The sequence below is a fragment of the Lampris incognitus genome, chromosome 6 (assembly GCF_029633865.1).
Source record: "Lampris incognitus isolate fLamInc1 chromosome 6, fLamInc1.hap2, whole genome shotgun sequence".
NCBI lineage: Eukaryota > Metazoa > Chordata > Actinopteri > Lampriformes > Lampridae > Lampris > Lampris incognitus.
The window spans coordinates 39438612-39459303 of NC_079216.1; the positions used below are offsets into that span (position 1 = coordinate 39438612).

A 20692-nucleotide genomic window follows, 5' to 3' on the forward strand; every position below is an offset into this window, starting at 1 on the left:
TTCTCAGTTGACAGTGCGCCTCTGGCATGTACTCTTTCTGGCCTCACAAAAATTCAGTGAAAGCAAAGAGGCAAAGAGCAAAACAAATTGTGTTCAATTAATGTTTCTTAAGGTGAATACGTCCACAGCAACCCATTCACTTTAATTCCACATTGGAAGTAAGACAGTGTGAGAGCAGGCCCTTATGGAATATTCAGTTTACAGTATTTATCCTGTATGCAGTACATAATTTACAGCATCTGGAAACAAACGCCACATTAAGTCTTGGTTTGAGTCAGTCGGTGTGTGTGCAGCCCCATCAGGAGCAGGTTGGTACTGTGGCCCAGATTAAAAAGCTCCATCTGGCAGACTGTGGTTGTTATTTCCTGCAGCGTCACCCCCTTTCCCCAGCAGAGCCCGAGATTCAAGGGAGTGTGGGCTCTCCTTATCCAGACGAAGACTTAATCCAGACGGAGGGAAGTCCTCCAACCCTCCTCCCTCACTTTCCGCTGCTAACCCCCCTGCCTCCTGAAGCTCCCCAGTGCCGGTGCTAGCAGTAGCAGCAGCAGCAGCAGCAGCGGCAGCAGCAGCTGCAGCGCACTCCTCTTTGAACAGCCGATCGTGCTCCATCTTGAGCTCCTGGTAGGAGCGGGAGAACATGTGGAAAATAGAGGTAGCGGGGAAGGCCATGATGAGGATCCCGCTGAGGATGCTGCTCAGCGCCACCACCTGCCCTGGAATGGACCTGGGCACCATGTCGCCATAGCCCACGGTCGTCATGGAAATGATGGCCCACCAGTAGGACGCTGGGATGCTGCTGAAGTCCTGGGCACCCGTCAGCTCGCTCTCAGCCAGATGGACCAGGGGAGAGAAGAGCGTGACGGCCACACAGAGGAAGAGCAGGAGCAGGCCAAACTCCCGGGTGCTGCGTCTCACCGTCAGTCCCAGTGTCTGCAGGCCCAGGGAGTGGCGCGCCAAACGCATCACGTAGAGAATCCGCAGGGCCCGCAGGATCCGCAGCACCAGGCCCAGCTTGTCCAGATAGCCCTTCCCTCCCCCGGGCCGCTCATGCTCCAGGGCCGGGTCTTCATCCTCCACCACCAGGGAGACATAGTAGGGCAGGATTGCCATCGCGTCGATGATGTTGAGGGGACCACGCAGGAAGTCCAGCTTGCTGCGGGCCTGGATGAATCGCAACACAAACTCCAGGGAGAACCAGGCCACGCATACTGTTTCTATGATGAACATGTGGTAGCACTTGGTGGAACACTCGCCCTATAAAAGAGAGAGAGAAAGTGAGAAAGAGACAAGGAGGAAGGAAGAGGGAAGAGAGGAAAAGAGTGAGAGTGCCAGTCAGAGAAAGAGAAGAGAGAAAAAGAGAGTTGAGAGGAGGTAGGGGGGGAGAATGTGTTGAGATTGGGAGGAAGTTAAAAAGTCCTGTGGTCAGATAATCGCTCTTGTAATAATAAATCACTGGCAAACTGCTACCCAGCACGCTAATGCTAGCTACAATGACAGATTATGGAGCGACACCACTGACCAATGATTTCATTAGCACAGGTTGGAGAGATTAATATGTTATCCCCTCAGAGCAGCCACGGAAGACAAACATGGCTATATGCCCTCTAACCAAGTCAGAAGAAGTCAAATATGAATCCATATGACAGCACAGGGGAGATACTGGCTTCTGGCCATATACTGTACTGGCAGTATGGTTAAAAAAAATCTGCTAGCTGGTTTCACCCAGACACCATACCCCCTCTCTCTTTCTGTCTCTCGCTCCTCAAATGACCTGTCTTACTCCTTTTATTCACCTCACCCTGCTTCCCTTCCACCTTCTCCATCTACTTTTCTCCATTTAGACCATCAACCTCATTGCTTGTTCTCTGCTTCTGTTTCTTTGCTCACCCATCCTGCACAATTCCCTCTGTCTTTCATCCATTTTCTCGAGAAGATGCTCACTCTCATCCCTCTCCTTCTCGTTTTCCACCCTCTACTTTTTTTTCTGATTCCATCCTCTCCCCCTCAGAACTCACTCTGTCTCTCCTTTCATCCCCTCTCTCCTTTGTACACCCTCCCTCCCATCTTTCATCCTTTGTAGCTCTCCCCTCCTTCGCTACTTTTCACTAAATTCCTTTCTTTTGCCATCCCTTTAACACCGACACAAGTCCTCCATCTCTCTTTCTATTTCTTTCTCTTTTCCTGCTTCCCCATCCTTCACGAAAATGCCCCCCCGCCCCACCCTTATTCATCAACCAGCTTTTGGATTTCTCAGATCTCAGACAACTTTCATCCAAATCTCACCCTCTTCCATTCGTTTCATCCCTCCAGACTGAACATGCATCCTTGTCGGATGGTGTTGTCATGTTGTACTTGACTGTACATGGCAACAACAGTAAGTTGTGGCAATCTAATCACCGCTTTGGATATGCTGTGGGCACTGGCCAATGAGTTGGCTGGCGGCTTTTAAACACCGATCAAGTTTCCCCATTTGTTCATTCGTTTAGAGATAAACAGCTACCTGTTATCCAAAGATTTGAGCTACAGGGTTGGTTACACGAGATATTCCCTGTGGTACATCTCTAATGCACCTATCTTCCACTGAGTACAGCGTGTTCCTTTGTAAATGTGAACAGGGAAATAGATTTTCAACTCAAAAGTAAGGCGTTTCAAATGGCTGGCTCTCAGACCATTATGCCTTCTCACAACATTAAAGGGAACCAATCACAATTTTCAACATTATCTTTTTTTTTATATTGTACAGATAAGACTCCATTAGCAGCCATAATCTTGAGCAGTCTTCTGCATGCCTCGGAAACACTGCAGAAGTACCAGTGATGTCAATGGTATGCAATCCGTGAATGTGGAAAGTACAACCCTTACTTCCAGGGTTGCCACCATGCCTTCGGAAAATACCAATTATGCTACATAGAGCCACACGAATGCCACTGTTTGCTTTATAGATAAAGTAAATAAACACAAAATAAGTATAAGATATAAATACACATATTTATATATTAATTAATAAGTAAATTATTTGAATAATAAATTAATTTGATTAATAAGTCAATAATAATGATAAATAATAGTAATAATAATAATCCATTATCCAACCGCTTATCTTCCTAAGTGAATAATAATAACAACAATAATATTTTGATAATTAATAATTTTATTAATAATAATTAATCCATCCATCTATCCATCATCTGAACCACTTATCCTGCTCTCAGGGTCGCGGGGACGCTGGAGCCTATTTCAGCAGTCATTGGGCGGCAGGTGGGGAGACACCCTGGACAGGCCGCCAGGCCCCCACACACACATACACTTAGGGACAATTTAGTACGGCCGATTCACCGACTTACATGGCTTTGGACTGTGGGAGGAAACCGGAGCATCCGGAGGAAACCCACGCAGACACGGAGAACATGCAAACTCCAACAGAGGACGACCTGGGATGACGCACCAAGGTTGGACTACCCTGGGGCTCGAACCCAGGACCTTCTTGCTGTGAGGCGACTGCGCTAACCACTGTGCCACCGTGCCACCCATAATAATTAATCAATAAATTAAATAATTTAATTTATTTATTAATTTATAATATAATATAAATATATTATATTATAAATTAATATTTGCTTACTTATAAATACACTTTTTTGCACAATTTTGCCAGCATGTCAGTGATGCACAGTGTTATAGCTAGTAATGGAGTGTTGTCTCTACACTATACATAGAGATGATGTTGAAAATTGCCATTGCTTAAGAGAATAAAAATGAACTTTCATGATTTCATTTTGGGCCAGAGAAACATAACAGATTGCCATCGCAAGCTGTTCATGCAATAACAATGAGACTCTTACAAACTCTTACAATGGTTTCATCAATACAGTTGGTGATTTCTCCCGGGATCCCAGAGACTGGTGGGGTAGGGGATTTGGGGGCGGGGGTTATTTGTTCTTCACCAAATGTTCTCTCTCTGAAAATGACCACTTTTAAACTAAATATTTAACCTTTACTTCTCCTCTTGTATCTGTCTTCTGTGTCCCGTTTATATCGTTTATCTCCCATCCTCAACCCCACACACACATGCACACACACACATACATAGTACCTTGCCCAGTAATCACTGTTTCCCTGACCTTATCTCTTTACTGTGACTTTGGAACAAATGTCAATGACAGCTCATTTTAACACAATGTGACCATTTCACCCCAACTGCTGTCTCACAGGGAGCTTTGCATCACTGTGTGCATTACACATATCAGTGTCAAATCACAAACGAGACTATGGTGAGGACAGAAATCACTGGAAACAATTTGCAAGGGCGGGCAGCCACTGAGGTGCTGGCTTTGAAATAAGCAGAAAGGTCTCAGAGAGAGCATGGGAACAAACTGATAAAAGGTTTTGGCGTTTGTATAATTTCAGGTCACAGAATCTTTTGACTCAACCATATACATATGGCGGCACGGTGGCCCTGTGGTTAGCGCTGTCGCCTGACTAGACCAAGCTAGACTAGCTTCGTCAAGTCAGAAAGGCACGAGCTGAGGAAGCCTCTTGGATGAGAGGCGAAATGTCTTCACAGATATATACCAAGTCCAGTTGCACTTGACTCAACCCCTTTGGATAACCATGACCTGGATGAATGAGAACATTCACAGACACAGCTAGGATGGTTAAATGCAGAGAGGAACCCAACACGAGGATCGCCGGTTCGATTGCCCGTGTTACCTCAGGCTTGGTCGGGCGTCTCTACAGACACAATTAGTCCATGGGCCAGACGATATTTCGGTACACTCAAGGTGGCAAAACTTACTTATAATTTTTGAAAGGATCCATGTCTGTAGATGATATTTTGGTATGATAACCATTCCTGAGTGGCAGCTGTATCACAGTTATCAGCTCATGAAGTTAACCACCCGCTAAACTAAATTGCATTTTAGACGCTGGTGCATATCCTGGTTTAGCCTCATGGTCAGGACATTTTTCAATGTTCTATAATATTGTCTTTGGTATCATTTTAAAGGGGACCTTCTTAGCTTTCATTCAAGCCCTGTTGTGGATATTTCTCACAAATATAGAGGTCACTTGAGCTCTTCAACCCGTCAATAACACACATCTTTCTGCAATTTTCGCCTAAACTATATACTTTCTTTTAGCCCTGTGGCATCTAGGAATATCAGGGACACAAAACACAAAAACTGGAATACTCACAGGACTGTAAAGATTCAGAAAATGTATAATATACCCATACTATTTCATTGTGTGAGGTGATTGTGAGCCTTAAATGAGAACTAGACCAAAGCCAGTTAGGTCACAAAATGGTCTCTATACATTTGTTTAAATACACAATCAAAATACATGATAAAAAGGAATACCATAGTGAGGTAATGAACTATTTTAATATTTTAAACAACATTGACATTTACATATACTTAGTCAATGATACATGTAATCCCATATCATTAGTGGGTATATGTAATGGTAATGGGTAGGGTAATGGGTATGTGTGAATATGGTTACATTATTGTTATCAAGCTCTGGGTAACCAAGTCCAGAATCAACATCCTGTGCATCAATAGACTACTACCACAGTAATACCATCAGAATCATCACACTGTCATTCATCAAACTGCTCGTTTCTCTCATCATCTGACTCCCCAAGTTCAAAGTCCAGTTCTGGACCATCCTGCTGTTTTTGGTTACTGCAGGTCTGTAACCTGCACATGTCTGTGCATGGAAGTCCATTTGACAGGCACATGCAGCTTGGCATTTTGCATGAATGCACACACTTGCATGTTAGCATTTCCAAGACCACATCTGGTGCAGGTGGGGAGCGCATCCAGTAAATGGCCAGCTTGCCTTCATCGTCTGTCCATCCATACTCAGTAGGGCTTGGCACCACAGGGTTAGCCTGCAGACAGCACTTCCATATTGCTGCCTGATAGTTGGCTCGTTGAACATGCATAAAGAGACAGTCTCTACATGGTGGCAGCTGGCTGGACTCAACCTCTCCCCTTTTGGTGCAGAAGAGCTGGTAACGCAGTTTGTTCACCTCAGCAGTGCTGCTATTAGCAACATACATCCGACAGGTGAACTGCTCAATTTTCTGGAACAGCTCATCACTCACATTCCATGTCTGTCCCAGTTGACTAAAAGTCTCTTGGCAGGAAGTGTGCTTTCTCACTATCTTCAGGGCATTCAGCTTCCCTCGACCAGCGAATGCACTGACAGTGTCGCAGCCTGTGAAGGCATGTAAGCCAATTAGGCTGTCACAGATGCTGTCTCCAAGTGAACTTGCCAGTTTGGTGATGTCGACAAACCGTGTGCGGTTCTGAGTCCCACACTTCTGGTAGATGGGACAGGTGATGTCCTTCTGGAAGCCAAGACAAAGCACCATGACATCAGTGTCCTCAGCTGTGATGATAACTGACTTTGAGCCCGCATTTGCTGCATGCAATGCATGCAGGAGCAGACGGGTGTCAGCTTCTTCATGTGTGGAGTGCAGTTCTGCTGCTTCCTCACACCCATCTTCTGTCAACTTGTAGCAGGTTTCCTCACAGGTCATGTACAACACCTTGCCATGCAGCATAGCTCTGTATCGTGGGAGTTTCCACTCTTCCACCAGAAACTTGATGAGACCGGTCTTGTTGGAGGAACTGCACAGAAATTTTCTCCACTGCTGGACGTGGTGTCCCCCTGCAAGATTCTTGTACTGGAGAGTGATGTCTCCACCCCGGTTCAGTCGTTCAGCATCTTTGATCGAAGTCTGGTGATAGACATCAAAAACAACATCAGTCCTCTCACTCTGTGCTCCCTCATGGAGGACCTGGGTCAAGGCTGACTCTGCCACCTGTGCAAAGGTTTTGTTGTTGCCATTCATTTTTTGGACCAGGCTCATCCCATCAATGATGGAAGTAGATGGGATTGGGATGTCTTCTGCAGGAGATACATTCTTTTCAAGCTCTCTGGCAAGTGCAGCCTTGTTTGTTTTTCGTAAGGACCCATCAGCATTTGCCAGTGCCCATGGTAGTGGGCCCAATGGGTAGGCAAGGACATCCTTCAGATTCACCTTCCTGCTTTCAGCCACCAGGATCATGTGACTGAAAAGGTTTCTATCTGCCTTCAGAACCACATCCTGTGCTTTCTTTCCATGAGCTTGTTTTGTGCTGACATTGGAGAATGTTTTCAGACTTTGCTTGGTCATCTTGTCGTGGAATTTCACAGGTGGTGGGTCTGCATCTAACCTTGTTTGCTGGAATGCTTGGTAGGCCTCTTCTCCTTTCTCAAGAGCTCTCAAGAGATCTATGGTCACATCAGGTGGAGCCATGTTGCCAGTGGAGAGGCTAACCAAATCAATCTCATCAGGGGACATAGGATTGAGCCAGTTATTCTCCATAAGGTCCATGAGAGACTGGACATCTGCTTCATCTCTCTTGATCCTTGGACTCTGTAGATCTGGATGAGACCATTTGCACCTGCCTTGACCTGTCAGGTCTCTCAGCTGTCTGAGGTACATGCTTCTATACTCAGCTGTGAGATAATATTTGGTCACAGCTCCTGGCTTCAAGCTGAATCCCTTTGTCCCTCCAGCTGTTTGGGTGTCTTTGTTCACCGTTTCTTCTATAGCTTGGTCAACAGGGATTCGGCCAAAGGGATTGGTGGAGCCCAGTTGGACTGAGAAGCCTCCTTCCATGAATTCTGTGTACACATCTGGGTGTGTGATGGGCAGCTCAGACATCTGGGCGTAGTAGTAGGGGAGGTAGCGTGCATAATTCATCCTGTCATAAGCAAAGCACCATGGGATCATTGCTCGAATGCTAGCCAAGTGTAGCATCCAGTCTCCCTCTCTGGATGCTCGGATGAGCCCCAACAAGATTTCAACCATGTCCAAATAGGACATCCAGAAGTTCGCGAGGCTGCCGTTTCCACCTCTAAGGAACTCACGGTAGACTTCAAATAGATCCATGATGCGTGTACAAGAGCTGTTCTCGAGGACCTCCTTCAAAGCATGTTGTGAGACTTCTTTCCCAAGGCTGTCAATGGTCTTAGATGTCTCATTCAGGTGAACCATGTCATTCCTGTGAGTTTCTTCCAACCAGGACAGGAAACCATTCAAGGTCAGTCGCATGAGAGCCTCATACAGGAGCTTGTGTAGTCGCACTGCCCTGTTGTAGTTGCGGCCATCCATAACACCAGCAATTGAGCCTTCTGCAATCATGCCAGACTCAATGCAGAGGTCTTTGAGTCCAGCATCTTGGAAACGCTTTCCTATTATTGCCAGCAGTGTGCAGATGGTGTGGAATACCCCAAGCCTAACGATGATATCATGGAACTTGTCATGGTGTTTCCATGTGATCTCGACAGCCTTCGCATACAGGGCTTGGTCAAAGACACAGACAATCTTCCTCAGGCCTAAGCACTGCATGATGCTCAGTGACTGGTTAAGCACCTCGTTGACAGTAGACATTTGTGTCGCTGGAGCATTGATGGTAGGCAGATAGCCTATATTGTCGGGGATGACCGTCATCTCTCCTCGAGTCAGGATGTTGAAGCCTGTCCAGCTGCTGACTGACTGTTCTTCTTGTTGTGACATGCGTGCTAGGACCCAAAGAAGGTTTTTCTCTCTGGCAAGCTTAGTATTGGCTGCAGTATCGGCATCTGACTTTTTGCTTTGTGGTGGCCCTACCCGTTGTCCAGCATTGTAGGTTGGTAACATTGGTGGGGGTCCATCAATGCTTCTCTTCTTTGTTTTGGGAACAGTGGGCATGGGTTGGACAGGAAGTGGGTTGACTGGCTTTGCTTGCACAGCAATCCCATTGACTCTGTGAGATGTTCCCTCACCACTGACAGTTTCTTCAAGACGGTCGATATTGTCCCTGGCTAAAGTTGTGAATATGCCAGGATGGATGTTAGCTGGAAGGGCAATGCCACTCCCTGATGATGAGAGTTTCTGGAGACACAGGGCAGTGTTGATCTCTTCCATCTGTGAATAGGACACACTGTGACCAAGTCGGTTGAGGATGTTTATCAACTCTACATTTCCTGTCAACGATTTGACACTGAATGGCAGAACAATGTGCTTGGAAGGCTTGGTATTTCCACATGTCACTGCATATACTATGTCATGGCCAAATGAATGCAGAAGGCACTGCACTCTCTGGGATGCATGATCAGGATCATTTGAGCCTGTGAGTAGAGAGTACAGGAAGATAATGAGCGACTCTGGAATGGTAGGACATTCTGCTTCTGGTTTGACTTCAGGCGGCCAGGTTTGAGGAACATCTTGACTTTTAATGTCTGCTCTCAATTTGATGGCTGCTTTGGCTATAACATCTTGTGCACTGACACTTTTCAGGGTCTGCAGCTCCCTTTTGAGAGACTGATTTTCTTTGGCAAGTTCCCTCATGGACAAGTTATCGGGATAGAGGAGGAATTTTCCTTTCTCATCAGGGAATATCTGCAAGGCTCCAGCAAACTCACTCTCCAGGTTTCGCCTTATGTGCTTCTTGGTTGATTCCTTGACTTGGGCAATGCCTTGGGAGTTCATTGAAGCTACCAGTCTAGAAGAGAGATCAGTCATTGTCATCACTTGAGGATTGCCAAAAAGCTCCATCCTGATGAAGAGGAACAGCTCATTGTATGCCTTATTCACAGCAGCTTCATACTGGGCTGCAGCATCATCATCTTCATTGCTGGCAACCTCTCCTTTGGAAACCTCTTCTTTGGTGTAAAGTCTATAGCATGACCTGTGGTAGTGCCCTTCAGCTGCTACAAGGTCTCTACTCACAATGGCAAGGATTCTGCTGTCCCTTTTCTTTGTGGCTGCACTCCTGATCTTTGCATCAGCTCGCAGTTCTCGACACTGCACCAGTACTTCTCTCGTATTCTGTCTCTTGGAATATTTGCTGTTTTTCTGACAAAATGTGCACTCTGCATCATAAGTCCTAGATGTACTTGGAGCATGTCGAGCTACTCTCTTAGATTGTTTCTCTTCAGCAGAGACACAACTTTTCTTTTCTTTTGCAAGGAGGCCATCAAGAATTTGCTTCATAGTGAAGATACTGCGACACTTTCTGTGGTAGTAGATTGCTGGAATCTGTCCCTCAGGAATGTCTTTTGCCAGTTTCAAAACTGGTGCATGATTTCGTATCTGAGCTGCCCTGAGCAGAGTTCTCCATGAGTCGACACTTTGTAGTGAAACCAGCTTATCTGTATCATCAGAACAGTGGATAATGCACTCCACCCGTGGGCGCTTTGGTATTGGGTAAAAACTTGCTTGTTCACCAGTGGCCATATTCAGTCAGTTTTCACCTGCCACATACAAACAAATACATGTAACTTAGGTGTATGAACACTACTAAAACAAAGTTTACTTTGCTTCACCAGCGTCATATTACCATTATTTATCTTACATAACCACAAATAGATACATTACCTAGTTGCTATGCAACAGCTGTATTTTGTCCACATGAGGCCGCTAAAATCAACACAAGATGAAAGTTCCTCGTAGCCACTTTAACTAATCATATTAACATATACATTAAAAGAACATGCTAACATTTTGGGGAAATTAGCTTACAATCTTCTCCAGAGTGAGACAAGAAGATAGATACCAGTTTCCTCTATATGTGTTTAGTAGAAAGCTATCTGGCTGCACGTTAGCCTAGCTTAGCACAATGAATGGAAGTACACAGTACTGGTTATCCTTGGTTGTTGGCCAACTAAGAACTGTCCCAGAGTTTAAGCTAGGCTAATCAGTACCAGGGGTGTTGAAATGCTATATTTGTAAAAATCTGGGCAAATACACAATCGTGAGAGGCACAGAAACAGGTTTCCTGAAAGAAAAATGAAATAGCTGCTCATTTGGAAAGGTTATCATGTATTATTTTACTTCTGTTAGTGTACCAAATAAAATGGCACCAGTGAAGTTGTGTCACCTTGGGTGATATCGATATCTGGTCTGACCCATGGACTAACTGGCTTTGGTCTAGTTAGTTTCTTAGTAATAATGCCCTTCTAATTTAAGGTTCACAATCACCTCACACAATGAAATAGTATGGGTATATTATACATTTCCTGAGTCTTTACAGTCCTGTGAGTATTCCAGTTTTTGTGTTTTGTGTCCCTGATATTCCTAGATGCCACAGGGCTAAAAGAAAGTATATAGTTTAGGCGAAAATTGCAGAAAGATGTGTGTTATTGACGGGTTGAAGAGCTCAAGTGACCTCTATATTTGTGAGAAATATCCACAACAGGGCTTGAATGAAAGCTAATAAGGTCCCCTTTAAAATGATACCAAAGACAATATTATAGAACATTGAAAAATGTCCTGACCATGAGGCTAAACCAGGATATGCACCAGCGTCTAAAATGCAATTTACTTTAGGGGGTGGTTAACTTCATGAGCTGATAACTGTGATAAAGCTGCCACTCAGGAATGGTTATCATACCAAAATGTCATCTACAGACATGGATCCTTTCAAAAATTATAAGTAAGTTTTGCCACCTTGAGTGTACCGAAATAGGAAATTTTGGGCTCTGGCCCATTTGGCCGTGTCTGCGGGTGGGAAGCCGGATGTGGGTGTGTGTCCTGGTTGCTGCACTAGTGCCTCCTCTGGTCGGTCGGAGCGCCTGTTCGGGGGGGGGGACTGGGGGGAATAGTGTGATCCTCCCATGTGCTACGTCCTCCTGGTGAAACTCCTCACTGCCAGGTGAAAAGAAGCAGCTGGCGACTCCACACGTATCGGAGGACGCGTGGTAGTCTGAAGCCCTCCCTGGATTGGCAGAAGGCGAGGAGCAGCGACCAGGGCAGCTCGGAACAGTGGGGTAATTGGTACAGTTGGGGAGAAAAAGGGGGAAAATCCGAAGAAACTTCCCCTTACTGAAGAAAGCTAAGATTTTAAAACGCCCCACAACATTAAAAGACTGACATATTTTGCTGTGAGGTACCAACCTCGACTCTCTGACCAGGTTCCACAACTGCAGAACCAGAACTTAGGTGCAGACTTAAACCCATGTAATTAGCTTGAATAACCATTTTCCAATTAGTTCTGTTATATCTCAGATTCCAACGTGGCAGCATCAAGACTAAAGCAACATCTTACTTACATACACAAACAGAGTTCAGAAAGAAACTGTGGGGTGAAGTCTCTCAGCAGAACTCCAATTAGTGTGCACATATGTTGGAGTGAGTCTTTGCTGCAAAACACAGAATCCAGTGCTTAAAAAATCAGTTCTGTTCTGAATAATTTAAGAAGAGCTGAGGTTTGTTTCAAAAATTCTGTGAACATCTGAGGAGGGGATGAAGAGATTATTCTGATCATGCCGAGGATAAACTAACGATTGATCTCAGCGTGAGACACAAACGACTACCAGCAACCCCACACACGCACAACACACACGCACACGCACACACACACACACACACACACACACACACACACACACACACACACACACACACACACACACACACACACACACACACACACACACACACACACACACAGCTACATATACACACACTAACTGCTTTAATATTTTCTTCTTTCGGCTTGTTCCCTGTTTCTCTAGCACTAACTGCTTTAACATAATTCTGTTAAAAAGAGAAGAAAAAAAAACAAAGAACAAGGACAAGCGCTTGCATATTTGTATTTCCAAAATTTAATTTTTATATGTTGGTTGGAAGCCAAAAGATCTTGAGACTTTGACCTACATTCAAGCTCACTGCCAACCCCCCCCCCCAAAAAGCAACTTGACTGTATTAGTTTTTCCATTAGCTATGACTGATATAGAGTAAAAATGTGCCCCTCTTTACAGAGCACTTACTTTACAGATGGACTAAACTGAAGTGCATGGCTCTGACTACAAAATGGAGATGAAGGGAACATGTGGCATTTGGTGCAGGGCATTTCATAGTATTGACACAGACTGCACTGTCTGCACATGCAAACAGACACAGACACACACATCTGCAATTCTCTTTCACTGAAGCTGCAGTTAAATATGAATAAGCCTTGACACAAGAAAAAGGTTCTGTAGCATAAAGGATTGATCACAAATACAGCAAAGCACAGAGCTGCCTAACAAATGACAATATATGACCTACCAAGTCAGTCAGCCAGCCAGCTACAGTAGCTGTCAGCCTGTCATCCAGCTACACACACACACACACACACACACACACACACACACACACACACACACACACACACACACACACACACACACACACACACACACACTACCATGAAACTGTAGACTTATCGTCAGCAGGGGTAGTTGAATTGCTATGGCACGAATCTCTGTCTGTGGGTACACTATTCGCCTTATTCACCCCGGCGCCATGTTTGGTTGACTGACATCATGAGGGTGATTAGCTGTGGGAGTATCCCCATGTTAAATCTCTGCTATAAAATACTATTTCAAGAGTAGTATTGAATAAAATGGCACAAAGGTCAGGCTATTATCATTTCAAAGCCCAATTTAAAAGACTTCAGATGTGTTTATCCGTCACGGTTTTCATGATATAAAATGAATGAAGGCAATTGGCTGCTTTGCTGATTGACTTTTATTCACGACACAATGATAAGAAAACATAGCTCAGCCATGGGACATATTTTATTGTAGCCACTGAGACGATTTCCAGCCGTGACTGTGATTAATCCTACTCTTGAAATTGGGTTTTTATACTGCAGATTTAAGATTCATGTCTATTGCACTTCCGCGTCTAATCCCCCTCATGATGTCAGTTAACCAACATGGCGGCGAGGTGAATAAGGCCAACGGGCCTGTGATTTTCCCAGCGCTCATTTGAATCACGTCACAATAAGTGACCCTTCATGCCCTTTCATTCACAAGAGGGTGGTGGAAAATGTTTATACAGATCATCAGTCATATTTATACTAAATAGGTATTCAGGTTTAAGGATTATGGCATGCAGTATGTCTACAGGAAGGGAAAGCATTCATATGGTCCTCAAAGCAGGGGCCATGTGATCCCATGAGACTTCAAATGTGTCACACAATTGCTTTACTTTTCCCAGATTTTCCTGACCCTTACCAAATACTAGCAGTGAGGTGTCGGAGGCTGTAGGTTAGGTTGGCAGTAAGCATGTGAAGCCCCACTCTGTTTAGATGAACCCTGTCCATTCTGAAATGGTTTCGTTGCTGCCAGAATAGGCTGAAGTTGTCAGTGACGTTCAGTTTTTGAGCAGTGTATGGAAAGCCAGGTATTTAATGCCAGCAAGTGGCTGAGATGTTCAATTCCTTCCCCTATAGTCGGGATTGCACCTGACACAAATATATTAGCTGGGACTTAATGTAGAACGTCCATTAGGTGCAGGTTATTAAGTCTCTTTTTTTTTTTTACAACTCTGAGCCATGTGTCATTCCAGGACAGGTGTAATTTGTTCCAACATGTACAATAAATATGTCCGTGCCCGGATGCTCGTATAACACTTGCGGCAGTGTTTGGACCATGCCACTAACCGTAGCGTTGGGTAGACAGTTTTCAAAACTTTGCTTTTGACATCTCTTATTATATTGTAGCGAATTCGGGGGGCAGTCCGGGGACCGCCACAACCGCGACGCGAACCCGTGTCTCCCGTCGCTTGCGGGGTGGGAGATACGGATTCGTGTCCCGGCTGTAGCGGTTCCCCGACTGTCCCCCGAATTCGCTGCATTGGTGTCAGAAGTGGGATGGTGAGACCGTGTGGTCATCGGAAGCGCTTACGCCCAGAGGCGTGAGGGAGCTGATATGCTGAAGCCCGGGACGCGCTTCCCGAAGGAGGGGGGGTAGTTTAATGTGCACGGATAAGTAGACACGTTGGTCCTTGGCTAACGGGTCGGACCCTTTAGTTGACTGGTTAACGTTGTCGCTTGCGGAGTGGGAGATACGGGTTCGCGTGGCGGTCCCGGGCTGCCCCCTGAAGTCGCTACAATATGGTCCCCTACCAGCAGAGCTGTCTTTGGTCTGATGTCTTGTCTAGCATAGTTAACTTCTTTTTCAAATGTCGGGTGCGTGTTCTGCTGTGATGCTGTCTTTTGTGATGATGTGACATTAGCTTTAGCGGTTATTGATCTGTTGTTTACCTCTGGGTGCCGCCGAGAGACGCTCCTCAAGTGCATTCAGCGTAGGGAGAAGAGAGGGGACGCATTTTCCCAAAAGCCTGGAGACTGAAACAGGAACATGGCTGTATTTCCAGAAAGCTCAGCGAGGAAGCACAAACAAACAAAAACAAAATCGCCGATTATGGCCACGGCAGAGGGCTGAGTACATACAGTTCTCGCCACACAGCGAAAGCACCACGGAGTCGTAGACTCCAGCGCGATCAAGTCTGTGCAACAATCAATGATCTGATAAAGTCCAGAAAACAGCACAGGCAAACCATAAAATCAATTAAAAGTTGCCAAAAGTTGTTAGAAGTTGAGAGAGCAGGGGAATAAGGTACTCCCCTCCCCCCCCACAGATGTAACTAACGGAGGAGGAGGAGAGGAGAGAGACCTCGCAACTGAGTGGTAGGATGCAAGATCTCTCAAACCTCGTTGACCTCCTCAGAAACAGGTGTGCTAAACTGGAGACAGCTCTAGGAGGCCAGCAACATTAAGTTGCAGGCAGAGAGAGAGTCCATCTGCATGGAGAAAGAGCCCCCCCCCTTCAGAACAATGCCCTCATGGCTGAGTGTCTGATTAAAAATGGATAGGGGCCGCTGTCTGCGCCAAGAAGAAGAGTGAACGAGACATGACGGGCACCCTCCTCCAGGTTGAGAAATTAAATATGCGCCTCCAAAAGTCACAGGAGAAGAGAGCCCTTCGAGAAAGCCAGTCTCCTCGGCCTCCTTCAGGTGGCTCTGGAGAATATGGAGATGTTGAAAAGGAGCAGAGAGCAGCAGGCTGAGGAGGCCAGGGCAGGAACACCCTCCCCTGATGAAGAGGAGGGAAAGGCCAGGGCAAGAACACCCTCACCTGATGAAGAGGAGGACGAGGAGGAGTCCAGGGCGGGAACCGAGCATACGGTCAAAAGTCAGAAGGACCATCTCCAGTGCTTCTTTGGGAGGCTAATGCATTTTCGCCACTGATGTTCCCCCATTGATCTTGTCCTTTTCTCAGTTCAACCCCAATACCCAATGTTGCACTGTTGCACTGTTGTCTTGGTCTTGGTCTAACCAAGTTTCTGTTAAAAACACAAACTTGAGATTATGCTTGGTGATAAAATCATTGATTAAATATGTTTTTCCTGCCAAAGACCTGATGTTTAGCGGCGCTAAATTCAGCATGTAAAAGTACTACTTGCACAATTATTTGAGACAGACTGTGGCTGCTAGCGTTCAGCTGGAGTCAGGTTAGATGAAGTAGCTTTGAGTACATTTTGTTCCTTCTGAAGCTGTTCAAAACAGGAATTGCAGACATTAGGGTTGCTCTTCGCTTTCTGGGCTGGCCTGTAACAGCAGCAGAGGGTCCATCCCAGTAAGCAGAGGGAGACATGAGCTGAAGTGGGGGAGGGGGGGGTAAGGACCCAGTCCCAGTCGGTCCTAGTAGACAATATGCCCTGTAATGATAGATTGCCCTTAGTTTGTTTGGGCAGGTATGAGGGTTTGAGAGGCAAGGGGGGAGAAGGGGGGCTGGGAATGATCCATGGTGTAGTTAGTCCTTGTTTTCCTGGGTAATAGGATGGTGGCGATCACTCAGATTTGCAGTCTTAGCACAGCTAGTTGCGGTGATCCGGTACCAGGAGAGACTGTAAAATGTCAGGCAGCGATTCTTCACTTTCTTTTTCTTTGAAAAAAAAAAGGACCCCAATCTATGCCCTGTCATTACACCGTGTTTTACATGCATCTGTTCATGCCTCCTCAGGCATCTACAATCTGCTAATGAACAGTCATACTCAACAGTGAGATCCCTGTTTACCACGAGTTTGACATATAAATTCATTCTCTGTTTGTCTGTCTTCAGCAGGGAGACCAAAGAGAACATTGGGAAGAGATTTGAGTTATCCATTGCAGCATTATACATATTTCATGTGTAAGAGGCCAAACACTGGGCATCCAGGTGATGTGGCGGTCTATTCCGTTGCCTACCAACACGGGGATTGGTGGTTCGAATCCCCGTGTTACCTCCGGCTTGGTCAGGCGTCCCCACAGACACAGTTGGCTGGGTCTGTGGGTGGGAAGCCGTATGTGGGTATGTGTCCTGGTTGCTGCACTAGCGCCTCCTTTGGTCAGTTGGGGCACCTGTTTGGGGGGGGGGGGACTGGGGGGAATAGCGTGATCCTCCCACATGTTACGTCCCCCTGGGGAAACTCCTCACTGTCAGGTGAAAAGAAGCGGCTGGCAACTCCACATGTATTGGAGGAGACATGTGGTAGTCTGCAGCCCTCCCTGGATTGGCAGAGGGGGTGGAGCAGTGACCAGGATGGCTCGGATGAGTGGGGTAATTGGCCAAGTGCAACTGGGGAGAAAAAGGGCCAACCCCCCCCCCCCCCCCCGAAAAAAAGGCCAAACACTATGCTTTGGTAGGTGTTACCTATATATTCACTGAGATAAAGCAAATCAGAGTCGCCCCATGTTCAGAAATGATATATATTTTTGTTCCTAAGACTCTCTGGTTATGCCTTCAAACCTTTATTTGTATTTGCTCTTATACCTGTCTTATACCTTATACCTCTCTCCTTATGTGCCTGTCTTTTGTTGTCTCATGAGCCTACATTCCCTTATACAGTAAAAAAAAAGGTGACAATAGGCTGTTATCTCACTGGATCATGAACGGTCATGCTTTCTCCTTTGTTACTTCCTGCCCTTGGTGTCTCTGCTGTGCCAGTGTTTTGAGCGGAAAGGGGAACATATGTGGAGAAAAAAAACCCTGTATTCAGTCCATCAATCAACATTACCTTACAAAGAACCTTCACTACTGTGCATCAGCGGACACTGTTAAAATGCTCAGCTGACCTTGTATTCCCTCTGCAAGCTTTTCAAAAGCAAGAAAGGGAAAAAAGAGACAAAGGGAGAAAAAGAGCTGGGAAAAGAGGAAACAGGGAAGAGAAACAAGGCCTCAACCTGAAGTCAGTCAACCTCTACATACATCGATCATTGGTACTCTGCAATGCCTCCATCTATCATCACTGACTATTCTCTGCTACCTCACCCGTGCATGTATAATCACACAGGCATGCACACACATAAAGAACACACACATGCACAGTTGCACTTCAATTTGCAAATATCCTTGCTAAGAAGTGTGATAAATGAGTTGCGAACAGCCCCTCCCACACACACACATATGACCTCCCCACCCAATCCCCCCCGGCGCCCACTACCCACCACCACCATGACCACCACACATACACGCACAGACACATACAAACATACACAATTACCAACACATACTACACATCATCTCTTGTCCTCAAGAAGCTCTGTCTGCGAACCACGGTGACTTAAGTCAAGCTTAAAGACGACCCAAATACATAGGATGTTACAACCCGGAGTTCATTGGAATAAATAAGGAGTTTATTGCAATGTGAGACTGGTGGAAACCCCATCAATGACAAAGGCCATATGTTTGTTCGTGCACAAACAGACCCCTAGGTGAAAAATGAAGTGTGTGTGTGTGTGTGTGTGTGGGCAGGTTGCATGTGGCTGGATGAAAAGATGAGAGAAAGGTTGCAAAGGCAAGAAGAGTGTGGAAAATAGTGGGTGGATAGAGACTTGACACAGGCAAGGAAAGCGGGTCAAGTGGAAAGATGGGGTGGGCGATGGGGTCACATAGGAAGCATAGAGGGAGGTGGATTGCTGAATGCCGAGGGGACATCTGGTGCATGGGGTTGCCTTCACACACCAAAAGTCCCCGTTCTTTGTCTGTCGAGATGCGGCAGTCAAGAGCCAAACAAGCCTCAAGGCAGACAGATGCATAGAAACACACACACACACACACACACACACACACACACACACACACACACACACACACACACACACACACACACACACGTATACAAGAACATGACAAAGGAGCCCTTTACTTTTCTCTGCATGTGTGCAATCCAATATGATTTTTGGGCCACTTTTCTCATCCTAGTCTGTATAGTGTTTCCTCTGAAACAAGGTGCAATTGACCTTTCGCAAAGTCCCGCCCCCCTTAGTTACTGTTGCTATGCCTGTCAAGCATTTCAGAACTATCCAGGAAGTAGCCGGAAAACACCAAAACATGTAGGAAGAAATCAGCGCATTGTGTGGGTAAAAGTAACAGTAATAATACGTTAGCTGTATTAGCTATCAATAATAGCTAGTAGCGAGCTTAGCTTGGAGCAGACAGGTATTTTTGTTGATTTTGGATGGATTAAGCTGGCCATGGGGTCTGCTATACTGCGAAATCTATTGCCGACATTGCGCTTCTTGCGTTCTGGGTTTCGGGAAGGGAAAGAAAATTACACCCCCTCCAAACTTTTCAGATATCTAGTATCTGATTTGCAGATCCCATAGGCACACCGTTTCAGCATTTTGCTGTGTGTTTGAAAGCTTGACGGACCGTTGCTAAGGTAGGATTGGACAAGCACCGTTCTGGGGCGGTACTTTGCGAAAGGTCAATAGTGCACTGTCAATATCTGGCAACAGGCATAACTGAACATATACTGAGCCCTCACAAATACATACATACTACTACTACTACTAGTACTACTGAGATGCACCCTCACAAATACATGTGCGTGCATATATGTGTGTGCGCGCACATACACACACACACACACACACACACACACACACACACACACACACACACACACACACACACACACACTTTCTTGTACTTCTATCTTTGTGAGGACCCCTCAATGGCTACATTCATTCCCTTGCCCTTAACCCTACCCTTAACCATCAGAACTATACATGTCTGACTTTAACTCTTAACCCTTACCCTAACCTTAACCTAAACCTAATTCTAACCCAAACCGTAGTCCAAGACCTAACCCTAAAAAAGACCCTTAAAAAGTGAGGACCAGCAAATATGTTCTCACTTTGCAAAAAAAAGTGTTCACTGATGGTGAAAAATTCAAATTGGGCCTCACAAAGATAGAAGTACACACACACACGCGCACACACATACATACACACACACACACACAGAAAGGGCGTAGCTTTGATAGCCCCTCCACGGCAGGGTGTTGCAGTGTTCTGCTCGCCCTGTGTGAGGCCATGGGCAGATGAGGACAGACACTAGCATGGGCATGTTTGACTCCGTGTGGGTGCGTGTCACAGGGGCACAGAGGTGTGGGGAGCATTGTTTGATTACATGATAGCTCACGGCAGAACGGCGTATTGGCGTGGTACAGTGGCTGGAGTGACGGCTACACAACGGGGGTGAACGCCTGCTGCTGAGAAGCCTATAAGGCCGTAGGGCATAGCACCACTGGAGTGCATGTGTCTGTGCATTTGTGTCTTGAGTTTGTTTGCGTGTTTCCTCTGCTTGTCTTCTCCCATTGCGTTGTCAACTTATTCTTCTCCTTTGAGGCGTCACCAAGAGCAGAACAACACCAGAGACGCACCCTCGGTGGTCTCTAAAATATTAATTGGAAAATGCAGGGAATCATTTTTGACAGCATCAAAATGTCACTTAACAGTAAAGAACAAGAATGTTCTGGATTGTGATCATTAATTTAAATTACGCTTGATATAGATAATGTACATTTGAATTTGACAATGACTTTTGATCAAAAT

General features: G+C 45.7%; 1 protein-coding gene across 1 annotated transcript in view; it reads right to left on the bottom strand.

Annotated features, from left to right (window-relative positions):
* Positions 1 to 327: 327 nt before the first annotated feature.
* Positions 328 to 20692, bottom strand: part of kcng4a (potassium voltage-gated channel, subfamily G, member 4a) — a 47031-nt gene continuing 26666 nt past the window's right edge. The window contains exon 4 of the mRNA XM_056282312.1: positions 328 to 1254. Coding sequence (XP_056138287.1) covers positions 328 to 1254 — 927 coding nt within the window. The remainder of the gene's footprint in view (positions 1255 to 20692) is intronic.